The sequence below is a fragment of the Hesperophylax consimilis genome, chromosome 15 (assembly GCF_061612785.1).
Source record: "Hesperophylax consimilis isolate HC1 chromosome 15, BYU_Hcon_1.0, whole genome shotgun sequence".
Taxonomy (NCBI): Eukaryota; Metazoa; Arthropoda; class Insecta; order Trichoptera; family Limnephilidae; genus Hesperophylax; species Hesperophylax consimilis.
This window is the reverse complement of record NC_142850.1, coordinates 8353714-8374670: the sequence shown is the minus strand read 5'-3', so window position 1 is coordinate 8374670 and position 20957 is coordinate 8353714. Positions and strand designations below refer to the sequence as shown.

Here is a 20957-nt window from a genome sequence, read left to right as displayed (position 1 = left end):
TGCGGTTTATGGTCTGGCGGAGTCATTGGACCTTACTTTTTCGAAAATGAGGCTGGAGCAACAGTTACGGTGAATGGATTGCGCTATCGAGAGATGATTAATGATTTTTTATGGCCGGAATTGGATGGTATTGATCTGGACGACGTTTACATTCAACAAGACGGCGCTACGTTCCACACAAGCAACGAAATCATTGATCTTTTACAATTGAATATCAAAATAACACCTCTTATTGGAAAACCCTGTATAAGATGTCTTGGTTTTCACAGTCCTCCTCACAATTGCGGCAGCATGTAGTGTTTATGTTTTTGTATTTAGTCTCTAGATGGCTTTACATTGTCTTCATATTGTTTTTCTTTGCCCCCTCAGCCATGTTTTTTTTTTTATTTAGTCTTAAATACCTTAATTTCTGTTGTTTGTATGATTTGGAAGGACATTATATTATTTTTTCGTAGCATGAAATGTAATATTTCTCTCTCCAAAGTACGAATTCAAACTAGGAATAACCAGTATATTTTGGCTTATGACTCTGATATTATGGTCGAGAATTTATGTTGGGCAGTGGAGAATTCAGATGTTTTTTTTATTTTTCAGGGTTGTTGTTCACCATCAAACGGTATGGAAATTTGTATTTTATGTTTTATGTCGTTGAACTAAATAATTTTTTTTAAATATATATTTTTGAATGTGTAAAACATTGAAAAAATAGCATAGTGTTGAAGGGGTGAGACAAGTTTAAATGAAGTGTTATCGAAAATAGGACCAGTAGCTACTTATTTGAAAGTTCCAATTACAAAATCACAAGATTACATTTCAATATACACTTACGCATGATTTTTGTCGAAAAGGGTGTCCTTCTGATGATCAGAAAAAATTATCGTTTTGTATATAGTTTTTAGGAGAACGTAATATGATTTTAGTATTAAGTATTTATTTCTATTTAGAACGAAAGACAATCATCGCATTGAATGTATTTTGTTATGGCAAAGATAAATTTATAGTAAAATTGCTTTCGAAATGGTTGGTTTTCATATCAAATAAAGTGGTAAAAAGTCGTAGCTATTTTTTTGGTTTGTGCATCACAATGTTTTTGTAAATAAAAAAAATATGCTTAGGATTTGTATTTATTTATTCAAGTCTATACATATAAAAATACCATACTTACATAGCTTTACATTTATGTAATAATTTTTAACAACATTAAAGTTTACACAATATATAAAGAGTAATATAATATTGGTACACCTATATTCAACTGAAATTGATGCTTGTTGGTAAATTTAATACAATCAATTTTAATTGTTGCCAATTAACAGGTATATGTTTTAATTACATTGCATAATAACCTTCCTTTACGATTTTGATGTGTGTTTGGTAATTTTTTCATAATTTTATTATTTTTATGCCATTTTCTTTGTCAGTTATTTGTAATATGTTTTATATATTTTACAGTTCATAAATAGCTTATCAATAGGGAAATACAAAAATATTTACAATATTTTTAACCTTAAATATTAGGCATAAATTATTATTTTAATTACAAAATAATCTACTTCTAACGGGTGACTGAAAAATTAATATCCTATGATTTTCTTGATAGTAAATGTAAAAATACATTTTAGGTATTCAATAACAAAAATATTATCAAATTATTAGATAGTGTTATTTATAATCAAATTGACTAGTAAAATATTTTTGTCTTTGAGTATTTTCATATAATGCTATGTAAGGTGAGACTTTTCTGCTGTAAAGTTGAAAGTTCCTAATAAATACTTCAAATTTACAATATAGTGCATAGTACAGTTTTACAAGATTTACAAGGTAGTAATAGCAAATTGATAGCATTTTATTGAATTTTCATTTTGAAAAAAAATATTGTTAAGGTTATTGAGATTTAAAATTAATAGGGCACTATTAATATTATGTTTTTAGGTAATGTATTTTATTTACTTAGAAGGTGCATTCAAAAACCAACATAGGTATTTATGTATTTTTTGTGTAAATACCTTCTTTGGAAAATATTTGTACGCACAAAGTTAGCAAAAATGAGAATAATGTAAATTAAACCTGTTTTATTGATTTAATATTTCATAGAGAAATCAATGCTAACAGGTAAACTCTACAATATTTATCAGTATGCTTGGTATTAAAATTAAATTTGTCATGGTAAAATACTATACATTATCTTTATACACCAGAAAACCAACTTACATTAATTTATGACAAAGTTTTTTTTTAATTAATACCTTTATTCCTAAACATCATTAAAACATGATAAAAATTGATTTTTTCTCTTTGATTCCCTGAAACTTTGCATGAAGCAGGTCTTACGTAGAAAACAGTATTTTTATTATTTTTCGAAATACGTTTGACGCTAACTTGAAAGCAGCTGACGTATATTTTTTTAAGTCAATAGACATAACTATTTTCCAATTATTGACAATAATTTAATAATAACTACACTTTCTAAAAATGCAAAGGATTGGTTTTATTTAACTAAGAAAATTCTTTCGGTCAAAGGAGTCACAGAAGTTGGTAAGCAGTTGCTTGAAATTAAACTGCGAGTTGCTTTAGTCACTTTCGTTCCCAAAACTGAGAAACGAATTAATTTGTTACTAATAAATCTGCATAATTGGGGTAACGCAATGAATTTACTATTTGTATTTTATCTTAGCACCATCCTAAAGTTACATATCCATAGATTCTTGAGTGATTTTCTAATATTCTGTATATAAAAGAAAAATTAATAATTATTTTTTACATAATTCCATTTCAAGCAACTGGGCTTATACACATAATTCCCATGGCTGTTTTCTGTGATGTTATTTTCTAATACTTATCTTTGGTATTATCATATCCATACCATTGTAAAAATATTACATATACATACATATTTACGTTTTTCAACAAGTGAGTCCTTTGGTTAGAATTCCATAATAATTTGGTATAATTTAATTATGAATATGTATTGTAAAACTGCAATAAAAAAATCCAGTACCTACATAACTGACTAGACCAGAACAAGTTTTATTTTTCTTTTCTCACTCAATTTGATTTATTTTACCATCGTTTTCAGAGTTATTTTTATTGGAAATGTTCACTTTTTGTCAGTATTCAATAGAAATACAAAGTAATATTGTCACTAATAACTTTCACTGTATTAAAAATTGTCATATATGAATTAAACACAACCACACTTATAAAAAATATAGCTTCATGTGAGATAAGAACAGATACACTAAATAATATATTAATTTTTGGTACTCAAATTATGGCACTAAGACCGAATTCATTGTTTTTTCTAATGCTTAGTTTTTGGCACTTTCACTACCACACTCAACAAAGTTTGTACGTATGTATGAATGTATAATGTACTGTAAAGAACATTTTTTTCTTGGTCCTATGTCTTCAGTTGAAATTCAAATTTGGAAGAATATCTTCACTTATTTTCGAAGAACATTTTCATCTGATTTCAATGAATAAGAAGAATGTTCCTGGTTTACCAATTTTGAATACTGTTCCATTTTTTACACCACTTTGAATGTTCTTTGTTTATATTTTACACGGATTAGAACTTTTTTGTTATTTTTTTACACGGATCTGAACATTTTTTTAAAATAGATTAATATGTTCTTATTTTAAGGTTATATTATTATTAACTAAGAAAGGGAAGATCACAATCACTCTCATCTTGTGACCCGTCGTAACTTGATGGCGGAGTGTCGAGCTGTGGGAGACCAAGATCCAGGTACTCCTGGTTGGCCGTGATGGTCAAGATCCGGTCAAGATCCTGAACCAGCTCACTGAAGGATGGCCGGTCTGATGGTTGGAAGGACCAGCAGTCTCTCATCAGCATGTATCTGGAATAAAGAAGTATTTTATTAATGGAATGTACTGGAGATAATACATATAGGGTTTATGAGCTAGTGCAGGAACCTGAAGAAGCTAGACAGAATTGGTTTGTTCAATACGTCAGGAAGCTTTTTCTGCTTCTTCCACTTTCCTTTTATTCTCTTAGTAGCGATAGCATCAGTCTCAAAAGGTTTGAGTTAAGGCGATGCCATACGTAGTAATGCAAAATCATGTGTTTTTGGTTTGAAAATTTGGTCGCCTAGAAATGTTTCAGATGCTTTAATTAAATACTGCGAGTAGAATACATCATGGCCTTTGAAACGATCGCATATTTTTTAGATAAGTCTTTTTATAAGCCCAGAAAAAAATAATGTATAAGGCCTATGAAAACTGCGTTAGAGTTCAAAATCTCCTACTTACGAACCCATTTTCGATTATGATTTTATTGTATAATGTGGCAAATTAAGTCATCTATAAAATGATCGAAAAAAAATTAAATATTTATGCCTGAACATCCACAAAATAAAATAAAAGGCACTTTTCGGCCATGTTTTTTTCTTGCATAAATCAAAACAGGCGGATGGTGTTAAGCGGGAATTTAAACCTTATCGCCATCTACGTAAGGGTTGTTATTGATAGCGGCTCAATTTAAAATATCACACGACGTAGTGCATCGCCTTAAGCAATCTTTTTCAAAACAGGTAAATTGATGTTTTGAATAAAATGAATCAAAAAATCTGATAATTCAAAAAATCATTCTGATGGATTCTCCATTCTTATCATGTATTTGAATGTAAGCATTTTGTCTTACTGACGCTTTTGTTATTTGCTAATCTTATTACATATTTTAAAGAAGTGTGTTTTCTATATTATAATTTCATGTGTGTTTAAGTCATTCGTTCTTTGTAACTTTACATAAACACTTATTTTATAAATCAATACTATTTATTTGCTCTACCATTATAACTGTATAATATGTACAACAAATATTTAATGCAAATGTATTACTTACATTAATTTCGTGTAAAAATTTCATGTACATAATTCTTTTTAAAAGCTTGCTTAATTTTCGTAATTTATGTTAATGGAGTTGAGGATATGTCTGGTATTGGTACTTAATGATAGTAATATATTATAATCATTCATCGCCAGCACAACGTTGGAAAATGTCCAGTTTACTTACATTTCTAAGGAGCAGCAAGGAGGTTTTTCCATACGGTGTCCTGCGCTCAGATGTTGGTACATATATTGTCCGGGAACTGTGGGGTATGGTGTTCCTCCCAACGTCATGATCTCCCATAGCAATACTCCAAACGACCATCTGAAAAAAAGGCCATTATTAGTATTAAAATACAATTAATTAACAACACAACTATAAAGCAGAAAATGTGGGTACTGCTGCTGGAAAACTCTCAAACAGTCAACACTTGTAATAATTATCACACTTACACATCAGTTTGTGTCGTGAATACTTTATGGTAGAGAGACTCGGGGGCCATCCATCTGACAGGTAATCGTCCCTCTGTTTTCTTCCTGTAGTAATCGTTGGACTGGACGTCCTTTGCCAGACCAAAGTCGGCAATCTTCAGCACATAGTCGTCAGACACCAGTACATTTCGGGCAGCCAAATCACGGTGAATGCACTGTAGGAAAAACAGACAGTATATTGATTACCACAGAATTAATAAATTTTAAAATTGTTCTCGGAACTCTGCTATTTCTCCTAGTTCACATCTGAAATGCTTGGAAGTTCCGAAGCTCATTCAATTAAAAGGGGATTGAAACATGAAAGCCGATGGAGAGTAGTGACTTCAAAACCGACCCAAATTTGGATCAACGAGGATAATATGTAATTAAGTTTGGCATAAACACACAGTATCGAATAGAACCGAGGAGAGATATGGCAGCTTGAGAAGGATAGAACTCATCAGTGAACAGATAGAGACTGATGATGACAAAATATATAAATACCTTTTAAATAAATCTTTCTTATTCATGAAAAAGAATGTCCATATTGAGTAAGAAAACTTACCCTTCTCGATGCCAAATATTCCATTCCGCGAGCAACTTGATAAGAGAAAGAGACCAAGTCTTTCTGAGTAAGCGCTCTCTTTTCTTTGTAGTGGCTGTCATCCATTCCCATGGCTGGTTCGTATCTAGAATAAAATTACTGTTCTAAAGAAACTGTCCAATAAAAACAATTTTATGGTTATAATATTCTACAATGATGTTCAATTAATGCCGAAATGCGTCAAATTACTGTCCATCATTTAGGCAAAGAGTCCCAAAGAATGAAAAAATCATCAATTTGCTAATCTATTCTACTGTGGATAATAAGATGTACAAATAATTCGTACTAATTCGATACATTGGACATAATATTGTATCCGTTGATTTTTAAAAAAATGTTTGGAAACGGTGGGCGCATTCACTCTGAAATGCGGTGCAACGATTAATAACAAGTTCAAAGACTGATTGAAGCAATATTTTTAGATATCTTAAAGTAATAAAATACACACTTCGTAGTCTGCTAACGTAAGAAATACTACTCATTCAATAACATCATTTCTCTTGTCACGCTATGCTGAGTTAGATCATCTGTTCGGCTGTATGGTATCTTCTATTTTATTTGATTTTGAGTTTTTACATTACCTAATTACCAGCATTGAGTTTATAGATAAATCAATCATAGTATTACTTGAGTTAGCAAACTACAAATAACTTTTTAGGGTCATTTTCGAATGCCGATCCTTAACCAAAAAGTTAGGTAACGCTTGCTATTATAGATTATTGAGCACCTATTCATAGTTTCCTTGAGAAATGATAGCTTACCCATTGCCTGTTCTGTGATTCCTGAGGAACTCCCTAAGGTTACCGTGTGGTGCATATTCTACAATGACAAACAATGGTCCACTCTGGGTGCAGCATCCCAGAAGATTGATGATATTGATGTGTTTTCCAATCATCTTCATCATCTCCATTTCAGAAACCAGAGCCATCATTTCAGCATCAGTATGTCCCTCTGAAAAATAAAATTATTAATTACCAAGGTTTTTAGTCACAATTTGTAGTTTCAAAAGAAGAAGTTTGGACATATTAGTGGTAGTTCTAATATTGCCAATTGATTTACATCTCAAGAATACTTTCAATCAAAACAACCATATTAAAAGGTGCTAATCACTCTTTAGGTAATATGTCCCAAAAACGAAAAAAAAAAAAAGCCAATTGTTATTATTATTTAACGTTACACTGCTGCGTGCATGTTATAATGCCAAAAAATGCAGTCTTCCAGAGCTTGGTTTGATTAGGAGTAATGGATTATAGTAAACAGCAGGTAATCGAATATAAATATTTCAGAAATACTATGAAAAGGTCATGTTTTATATGACGTGTGATTTTTTGGGGTATTTTAGCAACTACTCTATCCTCCTCTTTTTGATTCAACTCTTCAAACAGTGTCCGTCATCAATGCAGATGTTAACATGACTCAATACCTCGAAAGTCATACAACAATACTATTGGCCATAAGAGCCTAAAATAATAAAAGATTATGACAGGTTCCTTTTTCCACACTAATTGAGGATGTCATAATTTACGTAAAAGAGTTAGGTTAGGTTAAATGAAATATCTATATTTGTACCTTTCAGCATTTTCACTGCTACCACAGAATTGAGTCCCTGCTTCAGAAGTCCATTCCCTTCAGCCATCACCACCTTGCCGAACTCCCCTTCGCCCAGGATCTTGCCCAGCCCCAGTAGTTCCCGCGGCAGCTCCCAGTCGATGTCCACCGGCAGTTCATACTCGGACACCAGCATTGAGTCCGTGTTGGTGCTCTGGACTTGGGACAGCTTCTGCTTCTCAATTTTCACAATGGGCATCAACTGCAGGAAACAATAATATTATAAGGCCTGTCCTAAATTGAACATTGAAGAAAAGTGAAGAAAAATAATTAACAAAACCAAACCTAACTTAACCTAACCTAACCCATCCTTAACTAACCTAACAAAACCTATTCTTTATCATGTTCTGTTTTATCGGGTTACCGAGCTGATCATACCAGGATTTAACAGGCAAATGAATTTTTGTTTAAATATTATATCAATCAATATCACACAATATCTTCATTAAAAGGAAATGGTGTTTTTCTGAATTTGTATTTTGTGATTTGATTTTAAGAAGAAAATTTAATGCCTAAAAAACTTACATAATAAAAGGGAGAGAAATGTGGGAATTATTAATTAGAAAAATTGTGGAAAAAAAAATTTTTTTTTGATATTTTTAATTTTCAAATTGAAACTGATACAATTTAAGTACCCACTAGTAAAAGTAATCAAAAGCATAAATCACTTCATTAAAAATATAATTAAAAAAAGATATCTTAAAAGTAAAGGTAAAATGGAAAAAGTTACATTGAGGTTTTATGAAAAGAAAAATACTCAAACCTAATTGCGAATTACAGGAACAGAAATTAGTCATTTTATACCAAAACATTACAATTATTATTACTCACAATTATTATTGTCTACAATAAAAAAATAATCGACAGCATTGTTGAATACAATATAAATCAGAGATTTTATTGACTAAAAATACTTAGGACGGGTTGTTTCGGAGGATTTGAACAATTCATCAAATTTCAATGTTGATTTCCGGGTTCCGTGAAAGTCCTATTCAAGTTCTGTTATTATATCAGCATAGGGTAGTTGCTTGACAGAACTGAAATAAAAACAGAACTTGAAAAAATCTTTCACAGAACCTGAAAATGAACTTTGAAATTTGAAGAATTGTTCAAATTCTCCGAAACAACCCGTCTTCAGAATTACAGAGAAGTTATATGAACGTTACTATACTACTATAATAAATATGTACATACTTGATTATCTTTTTGAATGTGGGATCTTTTTTCACACTGCATTTTTATTTATTTTAGAACATAAAACAGGCATTTTACCCAAAAATTTACATACATGGATGTTTAAATACATAATAATAACAAAAATAGTAACAAAATGAATAAGCTAAATATGCAGAAGTAAATAACAAATAAGAATGGGTAAAGGGTAAATACAAATATGTTCATAAACGATTTGTTATTGTCACACCTGTACTAGTGAGACACTGATTAGGTAAGTACAATGTTGCTTCTCTTTAAATAAAGGGCTTCATCATAATATCAGCTTAATATGATTAAAGGTAATACGTTTTTTTAAGTGTTTAAATTGGTCATTAAAAATGTCTATTTCATTAATAGAGCCATGTATAATGTTATAATTTCTTAATGTTCGCGGTACAGGGGAAAAATATCCTGTATTTGTGTAGTAGGCTTTAATATAGAAAATGTCTTTCATCCTCCTTGTTGATTTTCTTGATGGTATATTGATGTTAATTTGGGATAAAATGTTTGGTGTATCAACTGATGCATGTATAATTTTGTGTAGAAGCAGTACGTCAGAAAGTTTACGTCTGACCGTCAGAGAATGCATTTGAAGTAACACTTCAGCTTTAGTGTGTGTGTGTAACTGTGTTACATCTAGGATATTTTAAGTATTCTCCCAAAAGGCCACATTTCAAAGACCTTCTTGGTCACCGATGCAAAATTTTCGCCATGCGCCAGCTAATTCTATTTTCGTAATAACTAACTTTTTTTTTGCAAATTGATATTGTGTCTTACCAGATAATGTGTTTATATATTTATATAAATAGTACATTTATAATCTACCATAAGCAGTTTCCCCAGAAAAGCTAGTCATATTCAGAGAAATGGTTTTCAAATAGTATCCTTAAGGATACGCTGGCGAACAAAAGGTCAATGATAAGCCTACATACTGGCTGGTATCCCTATTCACGATGCAGGTGATTTCAACATGCGGCATCTAAGTAGTAAGATGTATGGCTAGCACGTGTTTTGCACCTTGAGTTTGCCACAAGATTTCCTTCCACTATAAATGAACCATTTTGAATCAGCAGAAGAAGAAACACATTATTCTCTCTTACCAGAGGTTCTGTCACAGCTCCCGTCGTCTGTCCATTCTCCAGATTCTGTTTCTCTACAGTCACCTTCTTGGTCCAGTGCGTCACCACCACGGCCCGCGCGGTCTCTATCGCCAGGTGCTTCTTCATCTTCTCCCGCTTCAGCTTCTTAAAGATGCAGATCACAACGATCATGGCGATGAAGAACATTGTGCAGAGCACTCCGGCTAGGATGTTGACCAGCATGGACTGTCCCCTGGCAATGGTCGGCTCTGGGTAAGCTGGAAAAAACACATAATTAATTATATTCATTTAAAGACAAAGAGACAATACCATACTATTACAATAATTTTGCTACATCAGAACATCAACTTAATAAAATTGGATTAAAGATGAATCTTAAGAAAACCAATGCCATGTAAGCTATACTACCACATAAATAAACTAAACTGGAGATAATTATTGTGAAAGGTCTATTATATCTACAGCTGGAAACCAGAAAGCTAATGAAGAATAAATATATTTCAGAGGGGAGGTTTTTATCTTAAGTTTCTATCATTGACCAAATCCACTTAAACCATAGGTTATATATGTATATATAGATGTACATTTTTACTTTATTATTTAATTAATTTAAGGAATGCCTCAAAATATTAACATGGAAAAAAATAATTCAACGAGTCAATGAATCCAATTGGATAAAATAATTATGATGAATCAATAAGCTGTCTGATAGAAGATTGGTATCTGATTATGTTATTTTTTTCTTAAGTTATTAATTCCCTTCATTTTACTTTCGGATATTACCTCTACTGGGTTAGTTAAAGGCAAAAAAATGTCACTTTATCAAGTATGGTGATGACTTAAGCAAAAAAAAATATTATTTAGTGTAGTTTCTTGCCGGCCCATATTGACCAATAGAGTAACGCAAACTAAAAAGTTCTTTTACTGCCATACTAATGGCAGTACTAATTTGTTTATAAACTCTCTTATACCATGCAACACAGCTTAGATAACCAATATGCAGAAGTAGCAGAAATTTTTTATCACTGAAAAACTTACAAGCATTTCACATATTTCTTTAAAAACAGTAGTCATAAGGGGCCGTTCAAGTATTACGTAATCAGATTTATTACAATTATTTACCCCCTCTTCCCCCTTGTCACCAAAAGTAAGCAAAGCTCTATCCCCCCCCTCCCATGCTTACGTAAAATTATTAATTACCTCATTTGCTTCTAAGCGAGTACCTAAACGTATTAATTATTTGTGGGAATCCCCGAATATGTATTCAGTTTTCAAACATAGACAATGTGTGGGTTGCCAATGTGTAAAAAAAAAATAACTACTGCTGAGCAGTGCTGACGTAATCACTATCTCGACCCCCCCACCCCCCCATGTCATCAAAAATAAGCAAAGCAAAGACCCCCCTGCCCCCCTATAGTGCTTACATAATACTTGAACGGCCCCTAAGTGTATATTATGCTTTATATAGCTTCGTTTTAGATTTTATTTAACTTACTAACTAACTAAACATCAAGCCGTTTCACCGCAGGGGTAGACAGAGAGGACGGACTGCCAAACAACTCGGTCTTGTCACACACTCCTTGCCTCGTTCACATTCATACATTGTCTCACACATACACTCAAAGTTATTGTTGAATTTGTATGTGATATATTTTATAAATTTGTTTTGGATACGTTCTATACTATCCAAATAGGCGATGCATATTCCAGTGTACTTCTGACTAATGCGAAATATAACATTTACATTTTCACGTAGCACGAAACCAAGCATTTTATACGACCTATTAACGATTGAGTCAATGTGCTTATTAAATATAAGTTTGCTTTCAAGGTAAACGCCGACGTCTTTACATTCCGTTTTAGAAATGACGGGTTCATTGTTGAGTGTTTTAATATTTTTGAGTTTCGTACCCATAAAAAATCATATTTGTTTATATTTTTAAATTCTATAGCTGATCTTAGTATCAAATTGTTTTTTCTGGTAAGGTGATCGTTTATAAAAATTTTACCTCCTGCAGTCCACCCCCTTCTTCTTTTTAGTGGCCGCAAGCAGTTCGTCCTTCTTCCTTTTGGAGATGAATTTAGCCACCACGTTTCAAGGGCGGGCGTCACGGGGAGCTGCTGCTATTCTGTCTTGAGAATTTTGGTGAGGTTTGGCTCGACTAATGAATTCAATGTCCTCTTCTTTAATGATTTTTCCAACGTCAGATGCGATTTTTATTAGACTGTCTGCTAGATTTTCATCCTTATTTTCGTGGAGATGGAAGATTTCAATGTTATTGAGGAGCAGCTGCTGTTCTCTTTCGTTGTTTGTTTTGTCCAGAAGTTACGAAATTTTTTAATCAATTACTTCGGCATCAAGCTTATCCATTTTATTTAGGTTTTCTTCTAAAACCAAAATTTTGTTCGTGTAGTCTTCGATTACGAACGTATTATGAACGGTTGTCTGTTCAAAAGAAGCTAGTTTTGAATTCATTGAGTGCAGCTGGGAGGAGAGTTTCTTGATTTCGCTAAGAAGAATTGAAGAGTCGACAGAGTTGACATTGTTGGAGAGTGGTGTTTTGCATTTAGCGCACGTCCATGACTCTCTGTTCTCCTCCGACATGTTCTTAAAATTTACAGAGGTATTTTTGGCAAAGCTGAGATGCATTTGGTTTTTACAACTTATACACCTCATACAGTCAGACGTTTGTACTGCCTTGTTACATTGGTTGGTTGGTGGGTAAATTGATGGCAAAAATATTATCACTGTGATGACTATTTCCTTCAAAATCGATTTCTGTAATGTCACTAAATCCACTCAATTTCGTCACTTTTCAAATTTGTTAATTTACTTCCAATCAAACAGAAAGCGTTGTTGTGTGTAAAATGTTCAATAAAACATAATATTTTTGATTAATTTAGGGAGCAGAGTAAAATACAACTACCACTTGATAGTAGGTAATGTTGTATTTAATAATAATAATATATGGCTGATTATATAAGCCGTTTTTATGAAAAATGACCTCAAGGGTGCTGTACAAATACATATACATACATATTGAATAATATATATAGCTAGCTTAGGATTCTAGGAACTAGTATTCATAATAAGTAGTGACTTAAATCTAGTAACATTCTACTAAGGCTTATTTGTAATATAAAAATAATTAATGCAACCTACATTCCAGAACTGTGAGATAGGCCTTGGCAAATGTTTTCCCCAAGCTGTTGCCGGCAATACAGACGTACCAGCCCTCATCTTCCAATGTGAGATTGGATAGTTCCAAAACCGCTGGGTTGTCGTTTGTTTCGCTTGACTGTGGAAATAAAAAAGTATTAATATTATTATTCCCTTGTACCTAATTTTTTTGTAAGGTTAGGTTAGGTTATCTAAAAAGGTTTTTTAATTTTTTTTTTCAATATTTGATTTAAAAAATTCAGTATAAATCCATTAGTTGTCAAGGTTTGGGTGGGTAAGTTAGCTTGTAATGCCCGCTTTACAAGTTCTTCGTCTCGAGGAATGGCCTTTTTCCAAAAGACTTATGGTGGTTCTGAACATGTCATGTTGATGAGTTTGAAGTGATGGTACTTGAAAATATCTTCTTAGGCATCGAGATAATTACGTTTTAGACAACTTTCTAAATATTATTTTCACTCACACCGTTGACAAAATGAATTAATTTATGAGTAGGTAATAATTTAACTAATATGTGATCTCCGCAAATGCTCTGGCCAATATTTCTGAGCTTGTTATTCATTAATCACAAATAATATTGTTGAGGGCTTGGCAGAGAAAAAAATCGATGAAAATATCTATTGTAGGTGAGGATACTTATAATTTTGGATTTCACTTATATGACATCAAATTATAAATATAAGGTGTCCCCGGACATAATAACATAATTTTGTTGGTGCAAACCAAAAAACAATTCGGACTTTAAACCATGTATTAGGTACTTGAAACAATCTCTCAATCTTTAAATTTCACAATTTCTTAATCGCCCTTCCCAACATCAAATTTTTTTGTGATTTGTGTTTTGTTTGCATGTTACGAACAACCAGCAAAAAAGACTCAAATCCAGTATGAAATGTCACCTTAATTTAGGGTATTTCTTGACATAAGTGAGAATCATCAAATAAACAGTGTGCAAGTCAATTTCAGACAAAAAATATATATTTTGAGTGACCTATCAAAAGAATACCATGCACTCCATTATATGGGATATATCGTGAATGCGGTGACAAGGTTAATACATAAATACATGCAGTAAACTTCTGACAAGTAGCTGAGATAGATGTCGATAAAATACATTAATTTCATGGAGATTGTAATTGTGATTGTTGATCCATTGTGATTGTCAGAATTCATTTCCACCGATTTAGGATTTCATACTGCCGAATAAGGTTTTTTTAAAACAAATTAAAGCGGTGATGAATTTGCAACGACAAAGACGTGAGTTGGGTTATTTTAAACTTTCGTCACATTTGATGAACATCATCTAACTGTCAATCAGCATCATTTTGATTTTTTCCCGTTAAATGCTGATTCTCGATGCATTTCAACCTTAGAACAAGGCTAACGGTCATCTTTTGATGTTCATCAAATGTGATGAAAGCTTAAACACTCTATCTTAAAATATAATATTAGTCAGTAGTCATGCATTATGAGGTAGATTAGTTACTGAAGAGCCCATAACCAGATATGTACCTTCCCCACAGATTGAACACAAGAGTAGTTGTTAAGAACGGTGGAGTTGAAAGGGGCGGTCAGCGGACCGATCCAACAGATGTGCGGGTGCAAGTCGGAGAGGATCTCACATAAAAAGGTTACATTCTCGCCCACAACTTTCGTCTGGCTCTCCGGCGCTTTGGTCAGTACTGGCTTGTGGTGCAACCGCTCTAAAAATGTAATTGACACATAAGTAAAAAAATAAAGGAATAAATAATAAAAATAAAGCCATAAATCATAGCAGGATATACGTTGTTTTACTGCTGAGTCACAATTGTATAATTATCATATGAACAAAAATTTCAAATTATTAATATCTCTATCATGATATAAGCAACATCTGCTTAGTATGATGATAGTAAAAGGTTTTCCAAATATTGTCGGGTTATTCGTGCCCTGGGAATTTTGTGTTATTCTTTAAAAAAGAAAACTTTGTGATGATTAAAAGTAGCTAAAATTCAAAATTAATTAATCCCTTCGGCACCGGTGCATAATTGGGAAACACACCAAACACACGCCCAGTATTTCTATACGGTTAACATTTGTCACATAAGACCAGATCGTTTCTATGACTCGTTCTTGATGTGCCAGCCTCCGTGTCTCCTCCCTCCTACAAAATAAGTCTCTTCAAGGCCTCTTCAAGACTTCTTCAGTCCTTACTCTCCTCAAAAAGACTCTCAACACAGCATCCCAAAGATGACACGGTAATATTAAAAAAAAAAGATCCTACAAAAGGATACATAATCTATTCAATTTTTTAGATAGATTAGTTTTCATTAGAACAAAGTATAACTACAACCATTTTTTCCTCATACAATATATAAATATTAGTCACATTGTTACATAATTTTCCATTAAAGAAAAAATATTTATGAAAATTTAAATCATTTTAAAATTAAAGAGGAAAGAGATAGAACCATCACCAATCTTTCACCAGCCACAACTATCAGTTGCTGGTACCTGTAAAGTCTTCCCAGTGGGAATATTATTATCTTCCTCACTATTCTCTTCCACGTAGGTCAGGTTATAGACTCGGAGCCACTGGATGTATGGCTCCAAGTCCGAAGTGGGGGGACATTGGAAGACCACAGTAGAGTTTACTATGGTTGTCTTATTGCCCGGGAAACCTTCTTTGATGTACGGTTTGGAGGGGTATCGTTCTATGCAGAGCAAATTAAGTGATTTAGATGTTGATTGCTAGATAAACAAACTAAATAGAAGAAATATAAGAATGCCATACACAAGTAATTAAGTAGCACCATGTAAATTGATACAACGGGAAGAAAAAAGTGATGGAAAAAAACACAAGAAAAGAGAAGATACGGAAGAAGAGAATTAGGGAGATACGAATTTGACAGTTAGAGGACAGATTTTATTTACAAAAGAAGCGAATGTAAAAACTCATAGAAAAAGAGAAGACAGGGAAGAAGAGTTAAAGACAATTAGGGATAAATGAATTTGACAGTGAGGACAGATTTTGTTCAAAGAAGAAACAAAAGAAGTGAAGGAAAAAACACATAGAAAAAGATAAGATAAGAAAGAAGTGAAAATACAATAGAGTGTATACGAATTTTTCAGTTACGGGATAAATTTTGTTCAAATCAAAATAAAAATAAAATGAATACATAGAAAAAGTATGTAGAAAAAGAAGAAGAATAGGTTTAGAAAAGAATAGATGGAAATAATAAAACTACAAATTACTATTATTAAACGACAGTGGGGGAAGAAATCGGACGAAAGCAATATCTTAAAGCCTACATAGAAATAAATAAAAGCATGGTTCTGCAATTTGCATTGCTATAAATAAGAATGAAGCATAATTTACAGAAATCTACGGAAAAAAACACACCATTTGTGTGCCCGATAATTAAATATGCCATGTTATGCTCCAATCCAAAACATTTCTTAATCAGATCTATTTTGACGAAATTCACAAAAACGAGAATAACATAATATTATAGATCCAAATGTATGAAATCAAACGAGATACATACTTTTGAATGTGTTTTCCACTATGAAGTGCGTCAGTTTGTATGCATTTATATTAGTTTTATGAAGGTTTTGATGTATCACGCAGGTAGAAGGTTAAGGATAACACAGAAATAATTACCTATAACGTCCAGTGTGAACGTGAATTCAATGCAACCCATGGAGTTGCACACTTTACAGGTGTAGTTGCCACTGTCCTGGGTGATGAGGTCCTCAAGGGTGAGTGCCCAGCGAGCCATGCTGATTCCACCCAGCTGCCGTTCTGGGGGTGTCTGTCCATTCTTGTACCAGGTTATGTTGGGGAAGGGGTTTCCTGAAAATAATGAGGTTTCACCATTGGTAAATAAGGGTTTGGAAGTGGTTTTATGAAGTTTTTTGGTGAAGTGATAATTTTGAGCAGTATAATCAAGGAGACAATGGCTTTCAAGGTTTTCAATAATATTTATGTTTTTGTTTTCAATAATAATATAACTGTTGTTTCTCCATTTTTGGGGGAAGTATTCGAGGTTGAAGAGTAGGAAAGAGGAAAAGAGAAAGCAGAAAGAAAGGTGAAGATGAAGGATGTAAAGTACCTAGGTATTCAGAAACTCACATATACACAAAGCAAAAACCATTCAAAGTCATTTAGATGGTGAATTATTGAATTTCGTGACCTCAGATTCCAAATCTAAGGAATTTACAGATATGTCTCGAAGGTCACCTGATTATTCATAAAATTATCTGATACCCTCATGCGGTTTTTTAACATTTCTATCACTAAGATTATTTATTAGGTCATGTGTCTTACCTTCTGCTGGACATTTCAACTTGATATAGTTCCCCGCTGGCTTGGCCTGCATCTTGTACATCCTGTCCAAATTCCTGAATTTTGGAGCCGTCATCGAAGAGGAGGCATCCACAGACCCAGGCACTGCCTTATGGAAATCGTTCTCCGCATCCCTGGAGTCTGTCTTAGGGTCGGCAGTCACTTCGTACTCCGCGTCAGGTTGGGCCTCTTCGGATTCCGTATCGCTGCCGTAGTAGTTTTTGGCTTTTGCTTCTAAACTCTTGTCATCGCCGTTGTAACTGTATCCTTCATCGTCGTTGGATTCCGTTAATGATGCTGTGTCAGGACCACGCTGGGATAGGATCTCGAGGCGGCTTGTCTTCGGAATGTCTGTATCAGCTTGGTAGCCTGAAAATATGACAGATTAAACAATTGAAAAGATAATCCACATTATCTAAAAGAGTGATTCATTAAATGATTGGGTTATAAAATTTGGTGTTCTATTATAAAAAGCTCAGAGACAACTCCGAGGTAACATAAATATCATAAAGAATTTTTGAACGAAAATGGCAATGATACACCGTGCTATACTGTCGTCATAAGCAAAAATGCAGCTAGAAAAGCCACATTCTGATATATAAGAAACAACAGGAGAAGATACTTTGAAAGCTAAAATGGCAGGTCCTGGCCTAAAATCGGAAGAATATTACCTACTACACTAGGTAATCTGAAACTTTTTCGCATCCATGGCATACCAAATATACCAGAATTTATTAGAACACAGCAAGAAAATGAAATTTAAAAAAAAGTTCATCAATTAATTTTGTTTGCAATTCCAATCGCTATTATGAGTATTACGTGAGTGATGAGTAGGTATATTGTAGGAGCTATATTATATTTTATGCAACAATAAGTAATAAATCTGTGGTGTTTTGGAAAAGGGAGACGAGTCAATAATAGTCAATTTTACAGGGGAGCCAATTTTGTATTCTCGATTTTTTGCCAGATCTGAGAATTGTAATTAGGAATATATTTTTATGCAATAATTAATGAAAATATTTATTCTACAGAAGAGTATTTTAAAATTTGGAAAAAACCTATTTTTAACAATTTTACGTGACTCATCCCTCTTTTCCGTGTCACGTTTGGACCTAATTTTGAATAAATCATGAGTTATGTCTTAAATGTTTCTTATTTTTTTCTGTTATTTTTCAACTTAATAAATGAAAAATCATTTACTTATTTGAGAAGGATGCACTTATAATCATTGACACATAAATTTGTATTGGAATAATTTTATTTAGTTAAAAAACGACATTTTTAACATAAATTAACAATGATATTGCAAAGTAAAAAAAAAGTATCCTGTTATAATGACATTTAATACCCATCCAATATAAACAAAACATACAACAGATTTCTAATTGGTATAATTTGGGGGACTCATTCACCGGCATCTTCATATCCGTCTGGATCAACATTCGGAACGTTGCTAGCATCTGGTAATTTTTTATAAAAATCATGGCAATCAGGATCCACTAAATTAAAAACACTTATTATGTCCTTTTTCTTTTCCTTGCTTATTGGAATAAGACCACTGTAGCATTTTACAGGGCTCAAAATGGTGGTTGCATTACCCTTACGTTTAAAAGAAATAGTTTTAAATGGGTCTTCAATATGCAAAGTCCTTTTAAAATGTATAGTTCCTGGGGTTGTGTTTTTATACATGAACCATTTTATATCGTGGAATAAAAATCGATTACCTTCATCATTCAGCTGCAATGAACGCTTGTATAGCTCAGCAAAGTTTAAAAAATGTTCATGTGTCATGATTTTTACTGTAAACGCTTTCTTTTTTCTAACAGTTCTTACAAGATTGTACCAATCTCTTGGTAAATGAATATTCATGTCGGTTGCTTTTTTTTCCTCTCAATTATAGCATGAATGGAATCACATTCCATGTGAGTGTGGCCTGGGACTAAAAATTTATGATGTATGATTATGTTTGGTCTTGCTTGAAGAGCACATAAAAACATTGCAACACCATGGCTGTTTTTATTTTGCCCACCACATGTATCTGAATAAAATGTTAATTCAATTATTTGTGGTGGAATCGCAAGAATGAAATCATGCAAACATGACGCTATTTGATTAGTCCCTCGATCACCTTCACATTCATGCCACATGTAACACGTTGTTTCATTTGAGAAGCAGTCGTCAATGGTTAAATAAAACGTCCACAAGGAACGTTTATAAAAGGCAATGTTTGAACGTAGCAGGGGAGCTGGGAGGCACTGCTGCAAATCAAAACAATAGGTCCTTCTGCTCTCTGACGACTCTTCTTTATTTTTTGCCTTGGCAGAATATGCATAATCTGCTTCCTGCTTGTGGACTTCGTATTTGGCCTTCAGTACTGATAAATCAGGTTCTTTTACAAGTTTCATCTGAATCGAATACGAATCGCATGTATCCAGGGAAGGTTTTTTTAAATGATAAGCCCATTGTATGAAACACATTTGAGAACATTGATCTGGAAACCGGATCCTCTACTTTTTCCTTATACATAAAATACATTTTGGTTAAAGTGAGTCCAATGGGCAAATACTTCTTAGAGGTATCCCTTCTAGAGTAATGTGACTCGTAGGCAGGATACTCTCTTATGTGATTTTTAATTTGATGAATGCGGTCATCCGATATCTTGGTAGAAGGCACACTGCTTCCTCGTTTGTCAGAAACCGGGAGCCCAGAAACAGATGAACATCTCTTTTTAATGACGGTACATATGAATTTGTTTGTTTCACAAAAAATCTTTTTAAAGCAACCTTTGCACATTTCGATAATGGCACCCTTAACTCGTATATGATATTTATGATTAATTTCCCTCTTCTTCGGTGGTACATTTCTAACCCGCATAGTTTTCTTAGGCTCATCGGTGATGAGGGATGAGATAAACGTCATTCTTTTGTCGAAGGTTCCTAGTGCCCAGTATTCATTAAATAATATACTTTGATATTCAAAAGACACTTTATCCATTCATTTTTTACGGCAAGCACTTAAGCGTTCCGTTTCTCGACCCTTGACCAATTTCCCAGTCTTAGATTTGTATTTTAGACCTCGATTACGTTTTTTTTTAATCTCTTTCCTTAATAAATAAAGAGATTTTCCTCGGTTTCCAGGGTGCGTGTCTTCAGTTTCAGTAGTTGCTTCACCAAGGAGTGCATTGTTGAAGGGACTGGATCCATCGTAGCTGGAATTACTGGAACTGGGGGGTTTATAGCTTACATCCATATCACTGTTGCTAAAATCACTTGAATAATCTGGAACTATTTGGCATGTCTTCATGCAATATAATATTTTGCATGTTATTTATGACACTGATCTGGTTACTATTTGTCATTTGTCTGGCCACGCTGTCATCATCTGACATGTCTTCATACAATATAATATCTTGCATCTTATGCACGACACTGATTTGGTCACCATTTAAACTACTTGAAGCAGTAGAAACATCTAAAAGTCCCTTTGTGACATCTGAAATTTAATAGGATTTCATAAATTAGTCAATAATTTAGTGAGATGAATCTAATACAAACATAATACCACAACAGTACATGAAGAAATAGTATAAAAGATCTTACCATGCGC

The 20957-nt window shown here is 33.1% G+C and overlaps 1 protein-coding gene across 4 annotated transcripts in view; it reads right to left on the bottom strand.

The window, feature by feature from the left end:
* Positions 1–1138: 1138 nt before the first annotated feature.
* The window catches only part of LOC149417272 (fibroblast growth factor receptor homolog 1-like), a 279900-nt gene continuing 260081 nt past the window's right edge, over positions 1139–20957 (bottom strand). For 3 of the 4 annotated variants that reach the window (XM_089640181.1, XM_089640180.1, XM_089640179.1), the window contains 11 exons: positions 17334–17720; positions 16668–16859; positions 15518–15717; positions 13010–13145; positions 9847–10103; positions 7493–7733; positions 6685–6874; positions 5885–6008; positions 5302–5495; positions 5036–5173; positions 1139–3860 (listed from right to left, as the gene is read on the bottom strand). In XM_089640181.1, the coding sequence (XP_089496307.1) occupies positions 3656–3860; positions 5036–5173; positions 5302–5495; positions 5885–6008; positions 6685–6874; positions 7493–7733; positions 9847–10103; positions 13010–13145; positions 15518–15717; positions 16668–16859; positions 17334–17720 (2264 nt within the window). In that variant the 3' untranslated portion in view covers positions 1139–3655. Of the gene's footprint in view, positions 3861–5035; positions 5174–5301; positions 5496–5884; positions 6009–6684; positions 6875–7492; positions 7734–9846; positions 10104–13009; positions 13146–14536; positions 14728–15517; positions 15718–16667; positions 16860–17333; positions 17721–20957 lie in introns of all 4 variants that reach the window. The other variant, XM_089640182.1, reaches the window with a different exon arrangement.